Genomic DNA, 27348 nt, shown 5'->3' on the forward strand with positions numbered 1-27348 from the left:
ATGATAAAACTATAGGTGAGACCTTCTATGATAAACAAACTTGATTCATATTATGGGTGGGCAAATGCACTACAGTATAAGTTGGATAAACAAACTTGATTCATGTTGCAGAGTTAATACTATGAAATAAATACCATATCTCTTTCAGTTGTTCAAAATGTAATCCTTCAGCTATTTCATAGAAAATGCTCAGAAAAATAAACCATAATATACTCAAAGGTGAATTCAACCAATGACAACCTATAAACTGTTCCAACAGTCCTCTTAATAGCAATAGGTAAGTATATGAAGTGAAACACAATGTGAAAGACTAGATAGCTTGTTTTGTTGATCACCAAGAACAATCATGATTAGGCCAGTCTAAATTCTGTTCTTATGTTATTGCACTTGGGGATACGCCTCAAAATAGCATACCCAAGTTTGATAATTGTAATTTCATTGGAAAGTAGGACTTAAAGAGATATTCAACACAATCTAATAAGAAATACCCACGTGAAAACTATATTTTTGCCAAGAAGATGACCAGGTACTGTTCCGGACAACATATTGTTCTGCACGTACCTGCAAGCTCAATAGTTACTTCATGCTGGAGTTGGTGCTAGACAAAGCCAAACGTTAAAAGAGAACAAATTTGGGCAAACATTGATGTTCGTTAAATGACAATATAATGGCAAGAAAGGACATACAGTTCTTGTAAATTTGATAGGCCATCCAAAAATGATAGATCACCAGTTAACTTATTGTTCTCAAGGTGACTGCAAAAAAACAATTCAAAAAGTCTAGCGAATGATTAAGTGTTTGATATATAAACCAGCAATATTTATATATTACATGTTTCTGAGACTTAAGCATGCACCGAGAGCAGGTATATGGCCACTAAGCACGTTTTCATCAAGCCATCTGAAATATTTGAATTTGACACAGTGACAAGGAATCATTAAATCCATCAACAGTTGTGCCGAATGAAATAAATTGACTTGGAACAGAAGTAGATTCTAACTTACAATTCGACTAGGTCAGTTAAACTAGCAAGCTCTGTAGGTATATTCCCCGTTAAATTTCTCCCTGATAGTCTACTGTTCATTATACGAATCTATTCATTAGTTCACGCGGCGAGAAGATAACTAAAATTTGTACATTAGCAACAATTCATAGGTCAGCTAGAGAAACTGGAAATCATGCATGGGAAAGCAAAGCAAACATGACAAAGACCAATGAGAGTTAGAGAAGCATTCAGTACATTGAAACAATTTGTGGTTGCGGATCTGAATTACATTGAACCCATGACCATGGAGCTGGTAAGCATGGATCTCCACCTTCTTGTGCCCAAACTTCTTTTGGGTAATGTGATACAAAGCTTTCCATGGTCAGTGCTGAAGAGAAAAGAGGTATAAAGGATACACTCTAAAAGAAAACAGTGTTGCTCTAGATTACCAAATTAACAAGATATTTCTTTACTTACCGTCTAGGGATCCATAATTTATCTCCATATACTTGTATATCTCAAAAGCATTTAAGATAGGTCCCTTGGATGAATCATTTGTTTTCTTAAAAGCAAAAGACAAGACAAAAGGGAGACTTATATTATATGATCCCGGTTCATATAGCCGATACTTCCGTTGGGCATTTTCTTTGACATTTACAATGAGATGTGTAAGTTCCTTGTTCCCCGGAAGCACCAACCTGAATTTCCTGATTTCATCTGGTTTCAAATCTTCAATTTCTGCAAAATAACAAAACGCCCAACCATTCCCCGGAAACCCATTCAGGTTAAGACGATAATTTAAGCCTCCATTTTGACCCACTACTGCAGTCTGCATCACCTTGGATGGAGGTCTTTCATCACTATTAACATCTATAGGCACAGTGGTTGATATTCTTTGAGTTCCAGTAGCAACATCAACAAGGTAGTTCACCCTCTTCAAAGAATCAGATTCCCATATTCGATCATATGGATCATCAGGATACCTGCAAGAACAACAAAGTTACCATGTAGACCTCAACAATTATTCAATGCTAGAAAGTATACACCACTATCACACTTGGTATTTGTACCATAATGGAGGTACAGTGAACTGCAATGTCCTTAGTAAATAAGTGATAATTACACTTAATTTTAATCTGGTTAGTTTGTGCTCTACCACTAAGAACTAACAGGCACACCTTATTGAGTCCTTCCTTTTCTCCAGCTAGTATTTGTATTTCCTCACATAATATTCTTGGTGTATTCCTAGACCTCTTTTGGGATTTGAGGGGATTCAATATGACTTTATGGAAATCCGAAGATTCAATTATGCTTAATGTTTGAGAGTGCATAAAATTTGTGTAAAAATTCACAAAGTAGCTCCTTACATAAATCGGTACCAGTAAAAAAATAATGTCACATAAACATTAGTGATAATTCAAGATACAGTTCTCCATCAACACCAAAATTATATTTATAAATCTGCCCAACTTTAGATTATCATAAATAATTTCTTGGAAAAAAATACCTGACAGATTCATTAGTCTCAGCACCGAAATTTATTCTCGCAGATAGACTCAAGAAGAACTGAGTCTCAAAATCCGTGTGGTACAATGATCCATTAAACTGTCGAAGTTCGATGGTGGAAATAAATGGTTCTCCAGTTGTAGCATTAGATACACATATGCTAATTGCTGGAGCAGTAGCAAGGATAACAGCCTCATGTGTCACAATGGTATTTGCATCATAGATGACAATGGTTGTCCAATGACTTGCTCCAATTGAGATGTCAAATTTCGGATAGACATTACTCTCGTCAAAATTCCCATACAGGAAGCTTGTTCGCACAAGGTAGCGTGTCCTGACTGTAACATTGAATGTGTAACAGTATTTTCGATTATCTGCAGGAAAGTATCGCACTGTCATGTATTGTTTCCGGTTCTCATTTGGAGCTGATATTCTAACTGTTTCGCCATATACAAATTGACTATCTGGTGTCCACTCCAGTCCAAGCTCATCTGTATATGATTCATTGCCTCCACAATCTACACTAACAAAACCTGCGTTGCCAGAAATATCAATAATTAGTGCACTTTCACTTCTAAACAAGTGACAAGTGTAAAATGTGAGAATTTTACTCATCAAGACAATCTACAACCACAAATTTACAAATCTTAATCTTCTAGCTAAAATCTCAGCAAGAAGGGGCATTCCAACACAGAAAATTGGACTCAAACAAGAAAGGGGATATAACAAAAGACTAAGTCACTTGCTACTGTGGTAGAAATTATCGTCAAACCGACAAACACAAACAAAAGCAAACTCACAGCCCCAACAGGCACGGAAGCAGTAAAAAACAAGCACAATCAATTCCACATTTTAAGCTTGATGATCCAACACACAGTCCCATATACTATCTTGCGAGTACAGAATCATTAAAATTTCTAATGATGATATTTCTAGAACAACTTAATGTACTACATTCCAGTGAAAAAGGGAACCATTTATCACGAGTTCAACTACTAGTGTTCATGGATTTCCGTGGTTTCCCGTTGATTACATGCTTTTCGTTTCGATTAATAAGACAATTTAGTGTACATTTCCCCATTAGAATTGAATAATCCAACAATTAGGTAAATTCAAGTGGAAAAGTTTGATTTCAGCTGATCCCCAATTACAGTTTACCTAGAACCAAAATCCGCAAAACAACGAAAAAGCAACTTTAAAACCAAGAAATGTGCTTAAAAATTCAAAATAAAAGTCCATACACAACAAAGGAAGCTTGGAGGAGAAGATTAACCTGGCATTTGAGCTCTGCAGAGAGAGAAGAAAAACACACCTCGGGACAAAATGAGCCACGGCGATCGTGAACTTGTGACCGGCGTGGACTGGAAGGAGAGAAGATGGCGATCGCCATCGGGGAGAAGATCGCGATTAGGGTTGGCGCGGGTTTCGCCGTCGGGGAAAAGAAAACGAAATTAATGAAGAATAGTTGTTGCAACATATAGTTTGTACAAAATTGTAATTTTATCCTTACTATTTGAATAAATCCATCCATTTTAACATAGACCACAAATTTTATCTTAGAGATAAACATTAAGGGATATAAATTTCACTTCATCAATGAAAATAGGCAAATAACTATGTTTGAGTATTTTTTTATAAAATAATTTTTAAAGACAACATAGTTTTAGACACCAAATTAAAATATGCACATTAAAATGTAAGCAACGCTAATAGACAACAGTTGATTAAAACTGTTGTCGTATGCCAAGTAAAGATATCTCATAGACAATAATTTTAAAAAACCGTTGTCTTATGTATGTCAAAGACAACGGTTTTTTAAACATTGTTGTCTTTTTTAAAAAAAACACGACCAACAACAACAGTTTTCCATAAAACCGTTGTTAAATGACAAAAAGATAACAGTTTCTCAAAAAACGGTTGTCTATTAGGTGTGGTTAAATCTATAATTTCTTGTAGTGCGGACACTCGGTGAGGAAGTCCTAGTAGATCGAAGGTGACCGGATGCTAGACATGATGTCTCAACAGATCATGGTTGATCAGATGTTAGGTTTTAGGGGCTTGGGACTTGATTAGGGCAAATCAAGTTGATTCAATCGATCAGCCGATCGATTGAATCATGTCCAATCGATCGGCTGATCGATTGGACTGATGCCGCGACAAAAGCTTCTCCCAATCGATCATCCGATCGATTGGGAGCCTCCAATCGATCGGGTGATCGATTGGGAAGCTATCGTCGATTGCACAGAAGCCCTCCCAATCGATCACCCGATCGATTGGGAGCCTCCAATCGATCGAGTGATCGATTGAGAGGCAAGAAATCGTGCGAGAACCCTTAATCGATTGGGCAATCGATTCAGGCAATTTCCAGAGAGTACAGAGGCGCTCTGGATCGATCGACCGATCGATCCAAAGCCTCCCCAATCGATTGGGAGCAATCCAATCGATTGGGACTCGACCGTTGGCATTGGATAAAGCCGTTGCGAGCGTTTTCTTCAGTAGACTTTCGCCCGATTCTTCACCTATCAACACAGCAACTTCTCCGAGTTCTCACTGCCAGTTCTTAAAGGTTCTTGGAGGCAAGTTCTTGTGCACGTCCAAGTCAAGAGGCAATCTACAACAAGAAGAAGAAGCTAGGGTTAGAGTTTCAAGTGTAAATCTTGTAAGATTTCAATTGTATTTGCTTCCCTTTCTTTCTTCTTGTACTGAGAGTGTTGTAGGGCTTCTCCGCCTTTGGTAGTTACTGTAAAGGAGTGTTTTCATAGTGGAGAGTGTGTGTCATGTGTAGATCCTTGGATTAGTCACATCTTCTTAAGGTGGATACCAAGTAAATCCTTTGTGTTAGCGTTGTATTTTTGTTTCTTGTATTTTTCGCTGCCTATTATCACCAAGAAGCAAGACGACGAGCGCACGACGAGCTATTCACCCCCCCCCCCTTCTAGCACATTTCGACTCTAATAAGTGGTATCAGAGCGAGGTCACTCTTCATTTGAATCATCGTCGGAAGGGACAACAAAGCTAGAGGGCAAAGAAATTGAAACAAATTCAAAAGTCGAAGACTTCATCAAAAGGCTTAACTTCAAGATGGAATTCGAAGATGGACTCGGATTCGACACAAGGGTGCCTCCACCATTCACAATAATGAGTTTCGATTCTTGGAAATCAATAATCAAAAATTTTTTGATGATGGAGATAGAGCAATGGTTTGCTCTAATGGAAGGCTTCGAAGCTCCAAGAAATTCAAAAGGCAAGATCCTCAAGAAGAGAAAATGGAGCCAAGAGCAAATTCAAAGGAGCGAGGCAAATGACAAAGTGACCAAACTATTGGTCAATTTATTGCCAAGCAATATTTTGGCTCAAATTGGAGAATTCGAGGATGCCAAGGAGCTTTGGAACAAATTGGCAAAGATTCAAGAGATCCCCTCCATTATACCAAATCAAGAAGAATCTAAAGAGGGCGACTCAGTGGATCAAGGTCAAGAGCAAGAGGACTCCGAAGTTGAGAGATGCTCAACTTTCCAAGAAGAAGTCCAAGAAACCTTATCTTCAAAGGAATGCAACGAAAAGAGCAAGGAAGGAGCATATTCCTTGTTCCATGTACAAGATGAAAATGAAGAAGCCTCCACCTCTAGGATTAAGGGGGAGAGACCTTCATTGACACCAGATCAAGAAGAAGGAGAAGCCTCTACTTCCGGGTCAAGTAAAGAAGAAGAAGATGATGCATCCTCCAAAAATCAAGAGACATCAAATGGAGGATCAAGTACCATCCATACACATGAAGGTATAATTATTTCAATTAAAAATAAAAATCATATTTTATGTTTTGAGTGTAGGGAACATGGGCATTACAAAAGCAAGTACCCTAAATTAGCCAAGAAGAAGGGTCAAGTGGTACCTAAGGGCAAGGAGAAACCCAGAGAGACCGCCCCCACAACAAAGAAGAGCAATGAGCGCATTGTGTGCTTCTTGTGTAATCAAAAAGGGCATTACCGAAGTCAATGTCCTAAGGGGAAGAAAGCAGTCAAAGTCAAGGGAGGAAGTGCAAGTCAAGGGGGAGCTTCCAAGGTAAAACCCAAGGTATCATTTATTGAGCCTACCCCTTTAAATAATGGTAAAAAGCATGCTAGCTCTAATTTATTTCATTTTAATGCTATTTACCATAAAAATATGAAGCATGATAGAGTTAAGGAAAAACATGTAGCTCTTGATGCTAAAACCACTCAACCTAAGGTTAGAAGGGTAGAAAATAATTTAGGCAATAACTCTAAGGATTCTAGGTATTTGCCTAAGAAAAAGAAAAATCAAGGTGTTAGTGAAAAATCTAAGGTTAAGGTGTTATAGAAAGAAAATCAAGTCTTGAGGTCAATACTTGATAAATAGGAGAGGACCCTTAGAAAAATTACAAATGAAATACAAGGGTCAAAGAATTAAAACCTAGATCTAGGAGTACAAAAGCCATCCAAGGGTCATAGAGGTTTGGGATACAAACCTAAAATCAAAAAGGATGTGCCTTCTTACCATAGGGTTCCATATAGCTATGGAACCAAGTCAAAAATACTAGGGAAGTTATCCCTAAGAGTATTTTTGCGACAAATGTGACTAAGACTTCAAAGAAGTCTAAGAAAGTCACTAAGAAGGTCACAAGGGAAGAAATCCCTAGAGTTGACCTAGAAAAGGTGACCAAGGCTTCTACGAAGCCTAACAAGGTCATTAGGAAGGTATCTAGGGAAGTTATCCCTAGTGAGTACCTAGAGCATCCAAGGAGCACCAATAGGTTTTGGGTTCCTAGGAGTATTTTCTCTACCCCTTAGATGGGTTAGAGAGTGTCAACTCTAATTGGAAGAGTAATTAACCCAACTTTGATGAAGTTGACACTCGAAGAGCATTTTCAAGATTATTATTAACCTTTGAAAATGAAGTGGATGTTCATTTACTCTTTAAAAGAGTAAAATGTACCATAATTTAAAATTTTTAATTTTATTTTAAATTTGCACAAATTGAGAAAACATAAGAAATACCAAGTTGGGATTTTGGTATTTTCTTAGGAATTTAAAGGCAAATCTAATCCTTAATTTAAAGTGTTTACTCTTTGGATGAGTAAAATGTGCTAAACATTGAGGAATATATTTAATTTTAATTGACACAATTTAATCATGGGTTAAATAAATGCAAATTTGGATTTTGGCATTTTCATGAGTAGATAAGGGGCAATCTAGGTTAATTTTAGGTTTAGCTAAGGATTTAAGAACACTTAGATAGATAATCTAGGTATTCTGTTTAAGCTAAACTACCATGCTTTGCTTGCCCATCATATGCCATGACATCATCTTTGCATTCATGTTTTATTATGAAAAATACAAAAATATCATGTCATGTCATACATACATCATGTAGTTCTAGCGAATTTTCTTTTGAAAATTATTTATTTTGATGTATGCCATAGCACATCATGCATTATTTTTAATTCCTTGCAATGAAGGAAAATGACATTTACTAACAAGTAACATCCTAGGTGGATGTTTATAATCCCAAAATACCTAGATAGATATGCATGATCCCTAGTTTAGGGTAAAACCAAATTTTACATCTCACAAAAACTTATAAGGTGACTTGTATGTATTTTAGTGCACATTAGATACAAGTGAGATGTTACGACGATGAACGAAACTCAAGATGTTGATTTAGTGTATTTAGTTGAGTTTTAGGTTTATCAAAACGCATAGTTATGTGTTTTCCAATCATTGAGAAAGTTAATGTACAAGTCATGTGCATTGAGCCCAAAGAATATGGTTGGATATTGGTTTGGAAAATCATTTTAAAATTCTTTTGGAAAACCTTGGAGAAGGCTATCTTTTGATAGCAATCATCATTGAAAAGTTAGACACAAACTTGAAGAAAACATTGAAGTTTTTGTAAGTTTTCAAGTTTATGTAAATCTTTGAAAATAGGAAGTATTTTCATAAAAAAACTATTTTTCCTTGATAGTGTATACCCTAAGTAATGTCTACATGAATTTTCATGATTTTTAGAATTTTGTAGAATTTTTGAGGAGTTTCTGAAAATCACTGAAATTGAATTTCAGATTTTCAGGCCTTCAATCGATCACCCAATCGATTGAAGTGCCTCAATCGATCAATCGATCGGGTGATCGATTGAGAAGATGTTTTACGCGAGCAAAAACTCAGTGGATCGATCCACCGATCGATCCACACTGCTTCAATCGATCCATTGATCGATTAAAGTGCTGAATTTGGCTAGGAAAACTTGTTTTTAGTATTTTAGACCATGTTGAGTCTAGGTAATCATTCCTAACCCCTCAAAACATATTTGTTTATATTTAGGGGAAGTTTTCATGATGAAAACAAGATTGAATTGGTTAAGGAAGACTAAGTAGAAGTTTAGGTTGAGGTTTGGTTTGATTTTTGAATTTTTTAAATCTCAAAACTTCTAAATTTTGGGGATTCCAAGTCATTGTTGGTGCAATGATAGAAATTTGAAGCATGTCTTTAGGGGGAGTTATTCTTTAAGGGCATGAAATTTATTTTTCGACACCTTTGAAGGTGGTTAAACCTTCGTTTAGAAAAGCAATGCTCAAGGTTGAGCATTGAAAAACAATGGAGAGTGGATATCTTCATTGAGGGGTTATGGATGCTTTAGGATGAGCATCATAACGTAGAGCACTGCTCCAGGGTGAGCAGTTAATATAATGAAGGGTATGTGACCTTCATTGTTGGATTGGTTAACGCTCAAGGGTGAGCGTTGAAGATAATGAAGGGTATGCAACTTTCATTATGGTGTTGTGAACAACGAGTGAAGTTGTGAACAACGGTGAGTAACTCTTCAGGAGGATAGTTCTTTTTGATGTGTGCCAATAAGGGGAGAATGTAGGATTTAAGTTAGTCCTTCATTACCTAAAGAGGGAGTTTACCCTTTAGGAAAGGGGGAGAATGAAGGAAATCCTCATTCATGCCTTAGCATAAACGAAGTTTGAGGCTATGGGATTAGCCTAACTTAAAGGTATTGTCAAAAATCAAAAAGGGGGAGATTGTTGGTGCAATATTCCCTAGGTGAAGGTTGACTTGGTTGACTAAGCTTGAGATAGCTCAAGCATGAGTCTTGATATTTGAGTTTCGATGTTTGACAATACATGGAGATTGCAGGTGCAATCGTTCATTTGGGGAGATTGTTGGTACAATTCTCCTTTGGTCAAGGTTGGCCAGTTAGATATGAAGAAGAGTCAAGTAGGTCAACACTGACTGGATACTTGACTGAGAAGTCCTGGTGAGTGAATCCAGACAGTTGGAAAATCCTGGTGAGTGAAGCCAGGTGAAAGACATAGTGAGTGAAGCTAGGCAGAGGAGAAGTCCTGGTGAGTGAAGACAAGCAGTTGGAAAATCCTAGTGAGTGAAACCATGTGAAAGACCTAGTGAGTGAAGCTAGGTAGTATGGAAATCCTAGTGAGTGAAGCTAGGTGAAAGTCCTGGTGAGTAAAGCCAGGTAGATGGGAAGTTCTAGTGAGTGAAGCTAGGCAGAAGGGAAGTCCTGGTGAGTGAAGCCAGGCACATCAAAATCCAGGCGGGCCAAGGTTGACCGTACACCTGGTATTGAGAAGTCCAAGTAGGTCAAAAGTTTGACCGGATACTTGGCACGAGGAGAAAAGTCCAAGTGGGTCAAAGGGATTGACCAGACACTTGGTGAGGAAGTCCTAGCAGGTCGAGGGTGACTGAATGCTAGGCATGATGCCCCAACAGGTCATGGTTGACCAGATGTTGGGTTTTAGAGGCTTAGGACCTGATTAGAGAAAATCAAGTTTATTCAATCGATCGACCGATCAATTGAATCATGTCCAATTGATCGACTGATCGATTGGTCTGGTGCTGCGATAAAAGCTTCTCCCAATCAATCGCCCGATCGATTGGGAGCCTCTAATCGATCGGGCGATCGATTGGGAAGCTGTCGCCGATTACACAGAAGCCCTCCCAATCGATCACTCGATCGATTGGGAGCCTCCAATCGATCGAGTGATCGATTGAGAGGCAAGAAATCACGCGAGAACCCTGAATCGATCGGGCAATCGATTCAGGCGATTTTCAGAGAGCATAGAGGTGCTCTAGATCGATCGACCGATCGATCCAAAGCCTCCCCAATCGATTGGGAGCAATCCAATCAGTTGGGATCCGACTGTTGGCGCTGGATAAAGCCGTTGCGAGCGTTTTCTTTAGTAGACTTTCGCCCGATTCTTCACCGATCAACACAGCAACTTCTCCAAGCTCTTACTGCCAGTTCTTGAAGGTTCTTGGAGGCAAGTGCTTGTGCACATCCAAGTCAAGAGGCGATCTACGACAAGAAGAAGAAGAAGCTAGGGTTAGGGTTTTAAATGTAAATCTGGTAAGATTTCAATTGTATTTGCTTCCCTTTATTTCTTCTTATACTGAGAGTGTTGTAGGGCTTCTCCGCCTTCGGTAGTTACCGTAAAGGAGTATTTTCATAGTGGAGAGTGTGTGTCGTGTGTGGATCCTTGGATTAGTCACCTCTTCTTGAGGTGGATACCAAGTAAATCTTTTGTGTTAGCATTGCATTTTTGTTTCTTGTATTTTCCGCTGCCTATCATCACCAAGAAGCAAGACGACGAGCTATTCACTCCCCCTCTAGCACATTACGACCCTAACAACAAGTGCTATGTTGAGATAATAAAACCTGAAGCCAACACCACTCGAAAGATTTAGCGAATGGAGGTTAACACCATCCGTGAGGCACCTCCTACACTTATTTATGAGGAAAAAGAAAAGGTACAAATTCAGCCCAGACGGTCAGAAGAAACTACTCAGGCAGTCGCCAACCCGACTTCAGAGCTTAAAGTAGAGCTGGTCATGTGCCTCATGCACAATAGTGACGTTTTCACTTGGATACATAAGGAAATCAAAAGCGCTTCACCAACAGTCATGGAGCACACACTCCACATTTACTTGGAGGACCCGCCAGTCAAGCAAAAGAAGAGGGACTTTGGAGTATACCAGAATAAAATCATCCAAGCAGAAGTGGACTAGCTACTAGAGGCCAGCTACATCCATGAACTGCAATTCTAGTGTTGGCTGGCTAATGTGGTCCTGGTGTCTAAACCAGGAGATAAGTGGTGAGTTTGCATTAACTTTAGGGACCTCAATAAGGTGTGCCCTAAAGATTATTATTCTTTGTCACGTATTGGCCAAGTGGTGGACTCAATGTCCAACTGTGAACTTATATGCATGCTGGATGCATATCAGGACTACCACCAAGTCCCACTCACCAAGGACGACCAGGAAAAGGTTAGCTTTATAACTAGCAAAGGAACCTATTGTTATAATGTTATGTCATTCAGATTAAAGAATGCAGGAGCAACCGCCTTTTGCCACCATGAATAAAGTGTTCTAGAAACAGATTGGGCAAAACATGGAGGTGTATGTGGATAACATCCTTATTAAATTCCTTTGAATGATAGATTTATGCGCTAATATAGAAGAAACCTGCCAGACTTTAAGGCAGTATAGACTAAAGCTCAACCCTAGTAAATGTCTGTTCAGAGTAAAGAGCGAGCATTTCCTAGGCTATATTATGACCGAGTGAGGAATTGAGACCAACCCATGCAAAGTACAAGCTCTTCAAGATATGACTCCCCCAAATAATTTGAAGAAAGCGCAAAAACTAACTGATAGAATCACAGCATTGTCTTGCTTCATCTCACGATCGGCTGACCAGAGTCTGCCCTTCTTTAAAATACTCCGTCGGGCAATCGAATTCTAAGTGGATGCCGACTGCGGCAAAGTCTTTGAAGAATTGAAGAGTTATATGTCCGCCATGCCCATACTTGCTAAACCAGTAGTGGGTGAACCCTTGTGGGTCTACTTGTCTGTCAATGAGCACGCGGTTGGGTCAATGTTGGTGAGGTAAGAGGAAAAAGACCAACAACTTGTATATTTTTTGAACCATTTATTGAAAGGTGTCAAGTGTCGCTATACTACACTCGAGAAGTTGACATATGGATTGGTTTTGGTTGCCTGGAAGTTATGCCCATATTTCCTTTCTCATTCAATTATTGTACTTACTAATAGCACATTGGGCCGAGTGCTTGTCAACCCAGAGGCCTTAGGGCGGTTGATCAAGTGGATCATGGATCTTAGTGAGTATGATATACATTATCAATCTCGAGCTGCTATTAAAGCTCAGACCTTAGCTGATTTTATAACAGAAAGATAAAATCTTGAACCCGAAGAAACTTGGAAGATATATGTGAATGGGTCATCCACCCGACAAGGCAACAGGATAGGAATTCTTATGGTATCACCTAGGGAGGATAGAATGTAATTGTCCATCTGGTTAAATTATCAGACTACCAATAATGAAGTAGAATATGAAGTATTAATAGCTGACTTTCCAGCCACTAGGCATATAGGGCCGCTCGGGTTTTAATCTATTCAAATTCTTAGATGGCTGCTCTGCAATTAGCAGACAATTTTGTGATAAATAATGAGCGGCTTAGACTTTATACAGAGGCATTTGATAAATTGAAGGTTTAATTCCAGGAGGTACTCATACAAAAGATTCTTCGATCGGAGAATCAAACAACGGATAATCTAGCTAAATTAACCTCTACTATAGTTTCATGGACCCTGGATAAGCTTGTGGAGCAAACCTTGCTGGTAGCTCACATTGAAAGATTGGCTGAATTGGAACTACAGACTGACTAGAGAATGTCATTAATTTTATTTCTGTAGCAGGGCACCTTGCTGGCTGACCGGGAGTAAGCACGTTTGATTAAGAAAAGAGCTAGTCGGTTTACTTTAATTGGAGACCATCTCTATAAGAGGGCTTTCTCCCAACCACTGCTCAAGTGCATTGATCCCAAAGATGTGCAGTACATCCTACAAGAGGTGCATCAAGGTTTTTGTAGAAGCCGCACCAGTAGTCGATCACTCACTCGGAAGATATTATTGGTTGAGTTCTTTTGGCCTACTCTACATGCTGATGTTGTCAAATTAGTAACAACTTACCTATCATGTCAAAAGTATCAGAATATTCTGCATTGCCCTACCTAGTTATTAAAAAACTCAATTGTTTCTTGTTCGTTCGATCAATGAGGTATGGACATTGTGAGTTCATTCTCCATGGCACCCACTCAGAAAAAATTCTTATTAGTGGCAGTGGATTATTTTTTTCAAATGGGTGGAAGCTGAGCCACTAGTTAAGATAACTGAGCAGATGGTCATAAAATTCCTTTGCTAAAATATTGTATACAAGTTTGGGATTCCACATAAGCTCATCTCAGATAACAAAAGATAATTCCAAGGTAGGTAGATTAAAGAATGATGTTCAAGTTATGGTATTATACTGGTCTTTACATCTGTGGCTTATTCGCAGAGCAATGACCAGGCTGAAGTCACAAACAGGAAAATTATTAGAGGATTCAAGACCAAGCTCAATCATGGTGGAGGAAGCTAGGTTGATGAATTACAAAGTGTGCTATGGGCTCACCGCACTACTCCCCATGAAGCAACAAGTATAACACCTTTTCATCTTGTTTATGGTGGTGAAACAGTGGTCCCGGTCGAAGTGGGTGTGGAATCTGATCCGAGACAATTATATGACGAAGATAACGTAGGTCGGCACCTTATGGATCTTGACTTGATGGAGGAAGTTAGAGACTAGGTTGTAGCCCAGTTGATGGCCTACTGTCAAAGGATGAAACAAAACTACAATAGGAGAGTTATTCCAAGGTTTTTTCATGTAGGTGACCTAGTCTGGAAGCATATTAAGTTAGAGGTGATGTTGCCAAATTGGAGCCATAATAGGGTGGATCATACAAGATAGTGGAGAAGCTAGCCTCGGACTCTTATTATCTCCAGGATGCGAATGGATGGAGGTGGGAATGCCCTTGGAGTGCAAATCATTTACAGTCTTACAGGGCTTGAAAGCACGCTTGTAATGCATTAATGTATCATGTTGAATTTTTTACACTTAATGAAAAATGCAAGCGACTATCTTAAAAGATCTATAAAGTCTCAGACTCCTGAGTACTAGGCCGAGTTCTAAGCAAGCAGGCTCTCGTGCCAAGTCCTGACTCCTAAGCACTAGGCTGGGTTATAAGTGAGCAGACTCTCGCACTAAGTCCTAGACTCCCGAGCACCATGTCGAGTTATAAGTGGCATGCTCTCGAGCTAATTCCCAAACTCCTGAACACCAAGTTGGGTTATAAGCAAACATACTCTCCTGGCTTTATATTCTTCTCAAACTCTCTAGCTGTTTGGTTGGGTTATAAATGAGCTTACCCGCACATATATCTTATGCATATTCCACTCAGATTAAAATTCTTGCTCGGGAGAATTGAGTTGTTCGAGAGAAATATTATTTTGCTCATTCTGATAATAATTCATTGACTCATGAGTGTGTTGACTTATACAACTGGATACCCAACTATTACTTCATCCTACTTCATCCATGGTAATCCTTCTATACAATCTTATTATTTTGGTTGATATGATTATTTCACTCAGTGCAGATTCTCCCCCAACTTTTCTATCAGTGCAATATAATTATTTATATATTTAACCTCGGGATCTCTGTATTGTCTGGTTTTCTCGAAGGGAAACACACATTTAGATTTCATATCATAAGAGCGGTATCAACAAATGGCAAAATCACAGACATGTATGGTTTCGTAATGACCAATACATATTTAGCATTTAATTTCTATTTTTTTTTAACAATTACAAGGCATAAAAATGATATTGCTATACCTTCCTGCTCAATTAAACTTACTTAAAAGGTCCTTGAGATGTTCTCTCAAGAGTCGTTGCCGGTCTATAGAACATATGGGGGGTTCAATTGAGAGAGGTAGCCACCCTTGTGTAATTGTTTAATCACCCCTTTAGCTCTAAGAATGAGTGCCCTTGCTATCCGATCACCAAACACTATATCAAATTATCAAGATTTGAGATAAACTTTTCACCTCATCTCGAAACGCTTGTCCTCCTCAGCCTGGTAAAACTATAGCTCAAACTTAGTAGAATCTAGTTCAGCTTGCATTGATTCCAACTGGGCTTCTTGCATATACAGATTTCATTGTTGTTCTAGGATCAACATATCTTTGGAAGATAATTCCTTGAATTGCTCGGTTGATCCTTAGGCATGAGAATTTTTTACTTCCTCTAGCACATTCGTCTTTTTGGCCAAGTCAGATAAAGCCCTATCTTTTATAATAACTGTTGCTCATAGTCTAGACTCGCTAGTGTTCAATAAGAATTCGAATTTCTTTTTATCTGTAGGTTCGTTACACTAGAGGGGGGTGAATCATGCTCGTGGCTTTTTGACACTTTTAGCAAAACACATAATACACAGCATAAATAAAGAAACACAATTGCAAACACAAATAATTTTACTTGGTTTGGAGCCTATGATGATTCATAATCTAAGGCTCACACTCGTTGAGTGTTTACTTTGGGCAATTCACTATCAATTCATAGAATTACAAAGACAAGTACAATTACAATGAGATTAAAGATTAAGTGCTATAAATGAAAATTATACTGATGACTTAGAGAGTTGGAATTTCGAGCTTTCAGTCATCGGAGCAACGTTATGGCTTAGTAGACTTGTCTTTGGAGCAACGTGCAGGAGTAGAAAACATTTGTATTCATTGTTAATATGACTGTTCTCGAAGATGCTGGTTGAACCCTTTTTATAGATGAATTAAACCTGATCTGATCTGCTGATCTCTTGTTTGACTCGACATTTATCGGTCGACCGATCCTCCCTGATCAGTTGACCGATCTTTCTGAATCCACCCAACTTTCCATCCAGATGTTGCTGTTTCAGATAGAAGTCTTTATTCGATCAACTAATCCAGCCATTCGGTCAATCGAACCTTCGACGCTTCTTGGCTTATTTGGTCCGATCAACTGGTTCGATCAACTTACAGTCTATCCACTATTTATGTTAGATTTTGAGGGATGTCCTAAAGTAACCGCCTTATAATTTTTACTAAATATAGATTCACTATTTGAGTGCATATTATATGTTTGATTGTCTTAAATTCATTTACTGAATGCCCGCAATATAATTCATAGCATGAGAGAAATTATGATTAGATCACAACTAGTGATTATCTCTACATGTGCAATTATGAATGTATTGGAATTTCCCTAGTTGTTGAATTGATGCATTCAGACATTATCAATTCTGTAAGACTAGCATGAGTTATGCTCCTTGGTTTGCCAAGCAGCTGTTTTCTCACTGGCTGGAGACATTGGGATGTAAAGAATTAAACGTGAATGCTAATTATGATAACTAGTTCATTAGAGTGACTCACTGTAAGACTTCATATGGTATATATATATATATATATATATATATATATATATATATATATATATATATATATATATATATATATATATATATATATATATATATATATATATATATATGTCTGTGAAGATCTTACTGCAGCTCAAGTGCAAGTTTCCTTTGACTTGAAGGTATACAAGTCATCTTGGTCATGGAGACTTATACTTTGACATCTTAATCAAGCACCTCATTGAGGCGTGGACCCAAGATGATTGGGTATAAGTCAAAATGTTTGAAGATGTTTGGATAGCCCACAGAGGATTTATCGTTCCTTGTGAGGAAACGTATACCCTATGCCTACTCGTTAGGATTATTACTCGAAGTCTTTGACAAAAACATCACATGTTAAGAGCACGAGACTCTTGTACATATGTACACATAATTTGAATCTGTAGAACGAGAAAGTATTACTTAATATAGGTATGACGTAGTCAGTCTAGTGGGGACAAACACATAGACCAAGTCCTGAACCAAGTGGGTATAAGACGAGTGAAAGGAACAAGGCACAACTCACTGTAGCTGTTGAAGGATTTAGAATTAGTTCTAAGATCAACTATGATTTTTCTGCTAATTGGGGATCATGATGTACTAATAGGTGCTACTCATGATAGTTCTATAATTAAGTAATTAATTATGAACGACTAAGATAAATCAAGAACCTATTGGGTCACACGCACTAACGAGTCTCTAAAAGACGTAAAACAAGTTAAAGAATATGATTCTTAGATCAAGAGATAAATATTTGATTGGATCATACATAAGACAAATATGGAAATATTTGTCATGATGGAAGCGCGGATGGGCTACATCTCTTATGATAGAGTTGAACCATATTTAGTTTAATCATGAATTAGTCATGAACCAACTTGGTTTAGTTGTGAACCAAACCAAGGGGTTAATGGACTAATTTTTAGTTAAGAGATAATGTGTTAGATTTAGACTTTATAATCCAACTCATTAAAGAGGATTATATATAGATGTAATTAGGAGAGAATTAGACACAAGTTTCATTATATTGTCGATTGACTTTTGGAAACCCAATCCTTCTCTCCCTCTCCTCCCGCTTATTGTCGTGACCACTATAAGAGAGAAAAACTCTCCCTTGTGTGATTCTCTTCTTCTTCCTCTTAATCTCTCTTCTTCGCACATGGCTAGTAACTTCTGAAGGAGAGACCTGTACTCAAGAAATTGTCTTGAGGAGCTCTGCATGGATACAAATAGAGGTGAGGTTCGACAATGTCACTACGGTTGATGTCCTTCTTATAGGGGATCTTGTGGCCAGCTAAAAGGGGGGTTGGATAGATAACCCCCAATTAATCGCTTCCTACGTATTTGTTAGTTGTGCAGCGGAAATCTAATACTAAATACAAATATGAAAGCTAAAGACTAAAGAATAAAGACTAAGAAAGGAAATGCAAACCAATACACGTCGATGTAACGTGATTCAGAGATAACTTGCTACTACTCCACGGCTGCTCGTAAGGTGGACGATCCCTCAATCCATTGATGGATTAGTCCTTGGAAACTTCGGCTAGCTCAAACCTCTTTGTGGGTGGAGAAACCTCGTCATAAACTCACCAAGACCTCTTGGACATAAGGGATACCTTGAGCACTGGTAAACTACTAATTAGACTTTAACCAAATCCAATTTCATCAACTATAACAAAGCTCCCAAGCCTTGGTCATATAGGCCACGGGTTGGAAAACCCCGCCTACAAGTTGACTGCCTTTTGTGGAGATTCGACCGTTACATCCTAACGGCTCTATACCATTCGAATGGTAAAAGTACCAATCGATTGCTCCACACTGGCCGAGCAAACAAAAGCATTCTATTCGCTTCCAGTCGACTGCCCAGTCGACTACACCAGTTGACTGATGAAATCACCAGTCGACTAGTACCCGAGTACAATCTCTCAGTACTTGGACCCTCACCCTTATGACTCAATAGATTTTTCATTGCAGCTTTGACCTCTTTCCTTCAAGCCTACTTTCTTTGACTCTCGTCCCTCGGATGCACCCAAGCCCGCGGCTCATCCCAATGTCATCCTTCGTATATGCCTCAAAGTCGCTTCCCTCAGCCCTTGTCCTTGTTTCCTTGTCCACGGTCCCTCGGATGCTCCATCATTCACTGGACCTGAAGCCATCAACCTAAGTCATATGTATATCTTGCGAACATGCACACTCGTATACACATATCAAATGCAAGGGTGAACCTAACATAAACCCTTTGCCCAAACACCAAAACACATGGTCACACGGACCATTGGGATTGCTCCAACAATCTCCCCCTTTTTAATGTTTGGCAATACGTTTAAGTTAGGGAAAACATAATAGCAAAACAATATGCTAAAACAATGTACTTATGTTGCCAAGCCTATACACTTGGACTTACACCGCCGAATGGACTTACGTTACCAAGGCTACACACTTGGACTTACACCGCCGAAACGAAAATAATGCAACATGCATTGGAACCTATCCCAAGGCTCTCCCTACACCTATGCTCCCCATTGAGCTAGGAATTTTACCACATGGCTATTTAAGAACCTATCACAAGGCCCCCCTACGCAAAAGCACTAAAGGTTTTCCCAACTAAACCTTACTTTTCCCTCTTTGCCTAATATCAAAAAGCTCCAACAACCTCCCAATTGTCGAAACTTATCATTCAAACTGACCCTAAACTCGTGTATTTATCCCCCATGGATCTCATACACCTATACGAGTTGACCCGATCAAAATCAGCACTGAAAAATAATTTCAAGCTGGTAGCAGTCGACTGCCAAAAGCATCAGTCGACTGCTCCTATCGAATTCAACACATAGAATCATTCTGTGTTCGAAATATACTGTTATCAGTCAATTGATAACTGTACCAGTGGACTGACACCCTAATTCCAGCCTATCATACATTTCTAACTTGGTTTCAAAAATGCACCAATAATTCTATAGATATTCAAAAATCTCCAAATTTTGTGGAGGGGTCTATTTTACTCATGTCTATTTGGGAAAAATACATTTAAAAATATATCTATCACCAATCCTAAGATTGACACACAACTCAACACTAGCTAAATGATTCAATTGAACCTTGACCTAAAGTCCTAGTTTTAGCTTCCTCTTGATGTATTTGCTTATTCTAAACCATAATGCATCCCTAGCATTGGTTTATATGACATTATACATCTAAAAGCAATTATCATGCCATATGGCCCCAATGTCATATTTTTTTACATCAAACACAACCCATGTGTTCCAATTCCCTAGGTTTGAGACTCAAGTCTGTCTCCAAATCATTTTGCACACTCCATGACTCTCCTAGACTCCTAAGTAAAACCAACTTGAGATCCATTGGCCATGGGTCCTAAATTGACTCTTTAAGCTCCCTCTAGATCTCTTAACCATAGCGGCCTCCCTAGGTGACTCATCCACAATTGCTAGGTCACATCGGTGCACCAATGGTGACATTTGGCTTACAAACCTAACCTTTTTAACCTTGGATACCTTGTCCTTGGTTAATTTAACCTTACCATTAAATGACTTTCCCTTGCCATTTATTGGCTTCTCCCTGCTATACTCATATGCAACCCTAGTATAAGACTTTCCCTTAGCTTTGGAGACATTAGATCGGTATCCCAAACCCGATCTATTATTGTTGGGTCTTTGACTACCCAACTGTTGGAATCTAGCGCGCTAAACACACGAAAGCACAGCGGAAAAAATACTAGATCCTCTTATCCAGCGGACCTATGCGAAGGGAAGAAATATTGCTAAAGCAATCTATACTAAGCTACATGATAGGATTATACCTTTGTTGTGTGCCCTTTGCAATCCCGATAGCAACCTTTTCTTTGGATCCAGATCTCAACGTGTTCAAGCATCCGCGCCTTTATGGTATCCACACGAACATATCCTTCATTCGTCACACGAATGAAGTCTTCGGAGAAGAACCATTTTCTTGTGCTAGCAAGAAGAATGATTCGGCCAAGAGCAAATTCGCCCAAGGAGGAAGAAGAGAGAAGTCTAAAAGTCACACAACTTTCATCTAATGAAAAATAAATCCAAAAACCTATTTATATTCATCCCATGAATACGAAGGGTTTTTGTCTCTTTGTATTCCTCTTAATGGGTTGGATTTATTATATTGGATTAACCATTAATCCAATAACGCAATAAGTCTAACTCATTAATCCAATATGTCTAATTCGGATTGGACTCGATCCAATAAGTGGGTTCATTTGAGTCTAACTCAATTAGTAACCAAAAGGCCTAATCATCTCATGATTGGCTCTTAGGGCTAATTACTAACACCAATACCATATTTAAACCCTTAGATCCAACGTTAAATCTATCTAGGGTTTTCTTCAAACGATCAAGTTTTGCCTTCAAAGCTTGATTTTCCCATTCTAGGTTCCTAACCCTAGAGTCAATATGTCCACCTTGGACATTTCTAGACCTATCCATTTTTCTAAGCATATGTTTCCCCTTCTTAGGATTAATGTCTTGGGTCTCCTTAGGTCTACTATTTCTAGAGTTATCATGAATGAGTTTCCTAGGGTTATGATCGACATTTACCCTACTCCTATCATGATATTTGAAACCAAAGTTATGCATGGGTAATAATAGAAATTATTTCTAGCATGCATAGGAGTGTAATAATTTAAATTTGAATTACACTTCAAATTAGGGTATACCTCCCTTACCCTTGAAGCTCCCTCTTGACTCGAGCTCTTCTTCTTCTTCATTAATTGCTCCAACTTCTTGAGCTCTCCCTTCCTTGGTCATCTTGTGTGGTAGTGTCACATCTCACTAAATATGAAGCATCTAATGTGCTTCTTCTCCTTCTTTTTCCTACAACCCAAATTAGTATCTAAAATAATTTGAGTAGGTTTAGGTTTTACCTTCTTGAACAAATGACATCTACTCTTGTAATGCCCCTTCTCATTGTAACCGAAGTAAATTATGTTGTTCTTTGACTTCACTTTGGTGGAGACGTTCACTAGGTTAACCTCCAAGACTTCCTCTTCTTCTTTACTTGTCTTGGGTTCTTCTTCAACCTTTGAGGATGTTGATGATGGTTCCTCATCCTCCTTCTCCTCGGATGTGACCGAATTCACTTCCTCTTCCTCTTTTGATGTTGAATTGATCTCCACATCCGATTGGTCCTTCTTCTCCTCTTGAACCACTTCATCACTTTCTTCGAATCTTTTCTCTTCTTGTGTAGGCATGAGTGTCTTTCCCTAGAACTTTCTTCACTTTGCTCCATAATTCGTGGGCATTCACATATTCACCTACATCACTTAACACGTTAGAAGGCAAAATATCTACCAAAATTGATATTACCTTATCGTTTACCTTTGATCGTGTGGTTTACTCTTTCGTCCAATGTCGTGGTCAGAGCTTCTTCCCTTTCTTGTTCTTCGGGACTTCAAATGACTCTTTCACCACCATCATTGTGTCTCAATCCGTCTCGAAGAAGTTCTTCATCTTCACCATCCAAAAGGTGATGTCCTATAAACTTCCTCCTTCAAACTTTGGCGGATCTATCAAGCCGGTCATCTTTGCTTCCTTGGTGGTTAGTCCAATGGAGAGCATCCTCGCTCCGATACCACTTGTAGGGGATCTTGTGGCCAGCTAAAAGGGGGGTTGGATAGACGACCCCCAATTTACCACCTCCTACATATTTTTTAGTTGCACAGCGGAAATCTAATACTAAATACAAATACAAAAGCTAAAGGCTAAAGACTAAGAAAGGGAATGCAAACCAATACACGTAGATGTAACTGTTAGGACCGTCGGACGCGGCTAGAGAGGGGGGGTGTGAATAGCCGACCCCAAATTCACGTTTCTTCCTACAATTTTAGTTAGCGCAGCGGAAATAAAAGATAGAAACGAAAATGGAGAAGATCAAACCTCAAACGCGACGATATAACGAGGTTCGGAGATGATACTCCTACTCCTCGGCGTGTCCGTAAGGTGGACGAATCCTATCAATCCGTCGGTGGATGAGACCCCGGAGAACCGGCTAATAAAAACTCCTTCTGGGTGGAGAAACCTCGCCACAATCTCTCTTACAACAGCAAGATTAGCGTACAAGAAATACAGCAAGAAGCCAAGAATAATATGAATGTAAAAACACTAGTTTGCTTGCCTTCTTGTCGACTGTTGATGAAGCAGCAACTTCACGGAGGCCAACCACAGCAGCAAGCAGCAATTATCAGTTGGAGACTCAGCCGAGGGAAGCTCACACGAAGCTTCAGCAGTGGAGAGCTCAACAAAGCTCAGATCGCAGGAGCAAGCAGGAACAAGAAGAAGCAAGTAGTGGAACCAACAGTCTACTGTAGAGGCCTTATATGAACCTGCGAAGAAGAAGAAGAAATCTAGCCATTGTGTCTCAACGGCTAGACCTGGACCGATCAGGCTCCACCCTGATCGGTCCAGGACTGATCTGATCGGTCAGGGGACCGATCATGCCCTAGGCTGATCGGTCCCCAGACCGATCCCAACTCTCACAGAGAGTTGGTTGCCAGAGCCCTGATCGGTCTGTGACCGATCAGGCCATTCCTTCTCCCAATCTGTTTGGTTACTGATCGGTCACCAGATCGATCAGATGACCCAGTGTATCACTGGATCGGTCAGCAGACCGATCCAATTTCCCAGCCTTAAACCTAAAGCCTTCATGATCTAGAGAACGAGCTACCGAGCCCTCTCTGACCTAGTCTGGAGAATGAGCTACCGAGCCCTCTCCGACTTCCACGTCCGGTCCAGAGAACGAGCTACCGAGCCCTCTTTGACCTAGTCCGGAGAACGAGCTGCCGAGCCCTCTCCGACTTCGTCCGGTCCAGAGAACGAGCTACCGAGCCCTCTCTGACCTAGTCCGGAGAACGAGCTATCGAGCCCTCTCCGACTTCCACGTCCGGTCCAGAGAACGAGCTACCGAGCCCTCTCTGACCTAGTCCGGAGAATGAGCTGCCGAGCCCTCTCCGACTTCGTCCGGTCTAGAGAACGAGCTACCGAGCCCTCTCTGACCTAGTCCGGAGAACGAGCTGCCGAGCCCTCTCCGACTTCGTCTGGTCCAGAGAACGAGCTACCGAGCCCTCTCTGACCTAGTCCGGAGAACGAGCTACTGAGCCCTCTCCAACTTCGTCAGGTCCAGAGAACGAGCTACCGAGCCCTCTCTGACCTAGTCCGGAGAACAAGCTGCCGAGCCCTCTCCGACTCCATCCAGTCCAGAGAACGAGCTACCGAGCCCTCTCTGACCTAATCCGGAGAACGAGCTACCGAGCCCTCTCCGACCTCCTATGCCAAGCTTCCATACTTGGACTTTTCCCCGTGCCAAGCTCCCTGCTTGGACTTTTCCCGTGCCAAGCTCCTTGCTTGGACTTTTCCGTGCTAAGTCTCCATACTTGGACTTTTCCCGTGCCAAGCTCCCTGCTTGGACTTTTCCGTGCCAAGTCTCCATACTTGGACTTTTCCCGTGCCAAGCTCCCTGCTTGGACCTTTCCGTGCCAAGTCTCCATACTTGGACTTTTCCCAAATCAGGTCAACAAAAGTCGGGTCAACCAGGTCAACCTTGACCAAAGGTTGCACCCACAATCCCAAGTTCCTATTCTTGTCAAACATCAAAATATAACTTCTCTATTCTTGTCAAACATCAAAATATACCTCGAGTCAGGTCAACTCGAGTCGGGTCACCCAGGTCAACCTTGACCTAAGGTTGGACCAACAATCTCCCCCTTTTTGATGTTTGACAAAAACCATAATCAAGTTAGGTTAACCCGATAACCTAACTTAGGTTTTCCAATAGTTCTCCAATGTTCTTCCTTGAACATTCTCTGAGCATTCTCCCCAAACTCCAATGTTCTTCTTTGAATATTCTGTAGACATTCTCCCCCTTTTTGACACACATCAAAAAGAGTGAATCAAGGTCAAGAGTTTCTTCCTAATGAAAGTCTCATAACTTTCATTGAAACCCTTAATTTCCCCCTTGATACTAAAATCAACAATTAACTTAGTGATAATCCCATATCACTCATCCTCAGAAATCTTGACGAGTAAAAACTCCCCCTAAGAGTCAACTTCCCCTTGACCAATAGGTAAAACTCCCCCTAAAGGTCAACTCCTCCTTGACCATTGCACCAACAATGGAGAGCTTCAACCCTTTAGAAATCTAAAACACCAACTTCCACAGCTGAAATTTCAAACAATCTGTCGAAAATCAGCATTTTGGCACGCCCTGATCGGTCACCAGACCGATCAGGCTCCACTGGATCGGTCACCAGACCGATCCACACTTCCCTGGATCGGTCCAGTGACCGATCTAGACTTCCCTGGACCGATCAGGATCTTCTCTGATCGGTCCACAACTCTCTGATAAGGATTTCTAATTTTTCTCCCAAAATTCAGAAATCCCTAAAAAATTACAGAAAATTCCAAAAATTATAAAATTTTGAGGATACATTCCTCATAACATATATTATCATGGAAAAATAGTTTTCTATGAAAATAACTCCCATTTTTTAATCTTGATACAAAGTTCGAAAGACTTTGAAATAGCTCAAGGTTAATCCACCTTTGTATCAACTTGCTCAATGATGAATGCTATCACTAGAAAAGCTTCATCAAGGTTTTTCAAATCAATTTTGAAATGATCTTAAACCATCCAATTTAGGACCACAATCTTAGGGCTAAATGTACATGACGTGTACACAAGTTTTCCCTATGATCCTCAAATTCGAATTAGGCTCATCTAGGTACAAGAACTATGCACCTTGATCCTAACTCATAATCCTAATATCTCACACACATCTAAGGTGTATCAAACACATCCAAGTCAATTTTGATGTGAGATATGAGTTTAGGTCATCTTAAGCTAAGTTCTCATGTATTTTCTAAACAACAATTTGATCTTCATATCAAATTGTGTTTCTATCCTTAACTCAAATTAATTGATCATAAATGCAAGAGATGATGACATGGCATAAAATAATATCATAAGTGGAAATATGTGCCAATGTCATGATGTCATGTCATCAAGTATGAAACTTAAATAAGGCATGACATATAACTAACCTAAGCATTATCATGACATTTCAAATGATAATAAAATAAATATGATGTCATGACATGGCATATGACAAACAATGTATGGCAAATAACATATAAAGATATAGAAAATACCTAATTCTAGCCTTTGTTGCCATTTTTGATAATTTTGATCATTTTGCCATAAATTCTATATTCCTAAGTGTAATAGACCTAAAATCATATACTAAAGATTTTTAGATCACTATGTGCCAATTAGATTGACCCTAAAAAACTCCTCAAATGTGGTTGGCACATCCTAATCACCTTAGGAATAATTTTTAATTTCATTTTCAAGGCTTGATTACACCTTGAAAATTCCTAAAATGCCACCTTTTGCCATGAGTAGGTTAACTACCTATCCAATTAAGGTTGGCACACCCTAAACCATCTAGCGTGAAGGAATCACGCTCCTAGGAACCCAATACCTATTTGAGCTCATTGGGTTCACTAAATATTCACTAGGGATGACTTCCCTAGCAACCCTCCTAATGACCCTTCTAGGCTTTAAAGCCTTGGTCATTTGGGACTCATCAAGATCAACTCTAGGGGTGACTCCCCTTGTGACCTTGGTGATGGTCTTCTTAGCCTTAGGTTTTGTTCCATAATTGAATGGAACATTATGATAAGCGGGCTTGACCACTTGAGACTTAGGTTTGTGACCCAAACCTCTCATGTCCTTGGGCTTTGATTTTTGACCCTTAGACCCTAGAGTTGACTTCTCCAAATTCTTAAGAGCATTTTCTAAAGTGTCAAGTCTTGACCTCAAGACTTGATTTTCCTTCTTTAATACCTCAAGCTTTAATTTTCCATTTTTCTTTGAGGTATTCCTAGGCATATGTCTAGTTGTTTTGGGATTCCTATCTAGGTTTTCCTTAACCTTAGATGAGTTAATTCTAGGGTTGACATTTCTAGTATTGTCCTTATCTAGGCTAACATGTTTGTCACCTAAGCACATGTATCGGTTTCTATGGTTATCATGCTTATCATTATTGACAATTGCAATAAAACTACTAGCATGTGTCTTATTAGAATTGCAAGAATGTGCCTTAAAGGATACCTTAGGGTTTGCCTTAGCTCCCCCCATAGATGTGCTTGGTCTCTTGTCCTTGTGAGGTTGCCTCCCCCTTGGACATTGACTCCTATAATGTCCCTTTTGCTTGCATTGGAAGCATACCACGTGCTCCTTGCCCTTGCGTATCGAGACTCCAGCTTCCTTGACTTTTGGTGCCGGTGGAGTCTTCCTAATCCTCTTTGGACATTTACTCTTGTAATGCCCATAATCCCTACACTCAAAGCACATTATATGTAATTTACTTGAAATTAAGTTGCTTGAGTTACCTAGGGTTGAGGATGGATATAAGCTCTCTCCTTCATCCCTTCCGGAGGTAGAGGCTTCTT

General features: G+C 39.6%; 1 protein-coding gene across 1 annotated transcript in view; it reads right to left on the minus strand.

Annotated features, from left to right (window-relative positions):
• Positions 1-292: 292 nt before the first annotated feature.
• The window catches only part of LOC122029011 (probable LRR receptor-like serine/threonine-protein kinase At1g67720), a 49743-nt gene continuing 22687 nt past the window's right edge, over positions 293-27348 (minus strand). The window contains exons 2-9 of the mRNA XM_042587974.1: positions 3765-3852; positions 2493-3024; positions 1463-1968; positions 1241-1373; positions 1005-1076; positions 832-900; positions 687-755; positions 293-561 (exon numbers count right to left, since the gene is read on the minus strand). Coding sequence (XP_042443908.1) covers positions 465-561; positions 687-755; positions 832-900; positions 1005-1076; positions 1241-1373; positions 1463-1968; positions 2493-3024; positions 3765-3852 — 1566 coding nt within the window. The 3' untranslated portion in view covers positions 293-464. The remainder of the gene's footprint in view (positions 562-686; positions 756-831; positions 901-1004; positions 1077-1240; positions 1374-1462; positions 1969-2492; positions 3025-3764; positions 3853-27348) is intronic.

Source organism: Zingiber officinale, chromosome 10B (assembly GCF_018446385.1).
Source record: "Zingiber officinale cultivar Zhangliang chromosome 10B, Zo_v1.1, whole genome shotgun sequence".
NCBI lineage: Eukaryota > Viridiplantae > Streptophyta > Magnoliopsida > Zingiberales > Zingiberaceae > Zingiber > Zingiber officinale.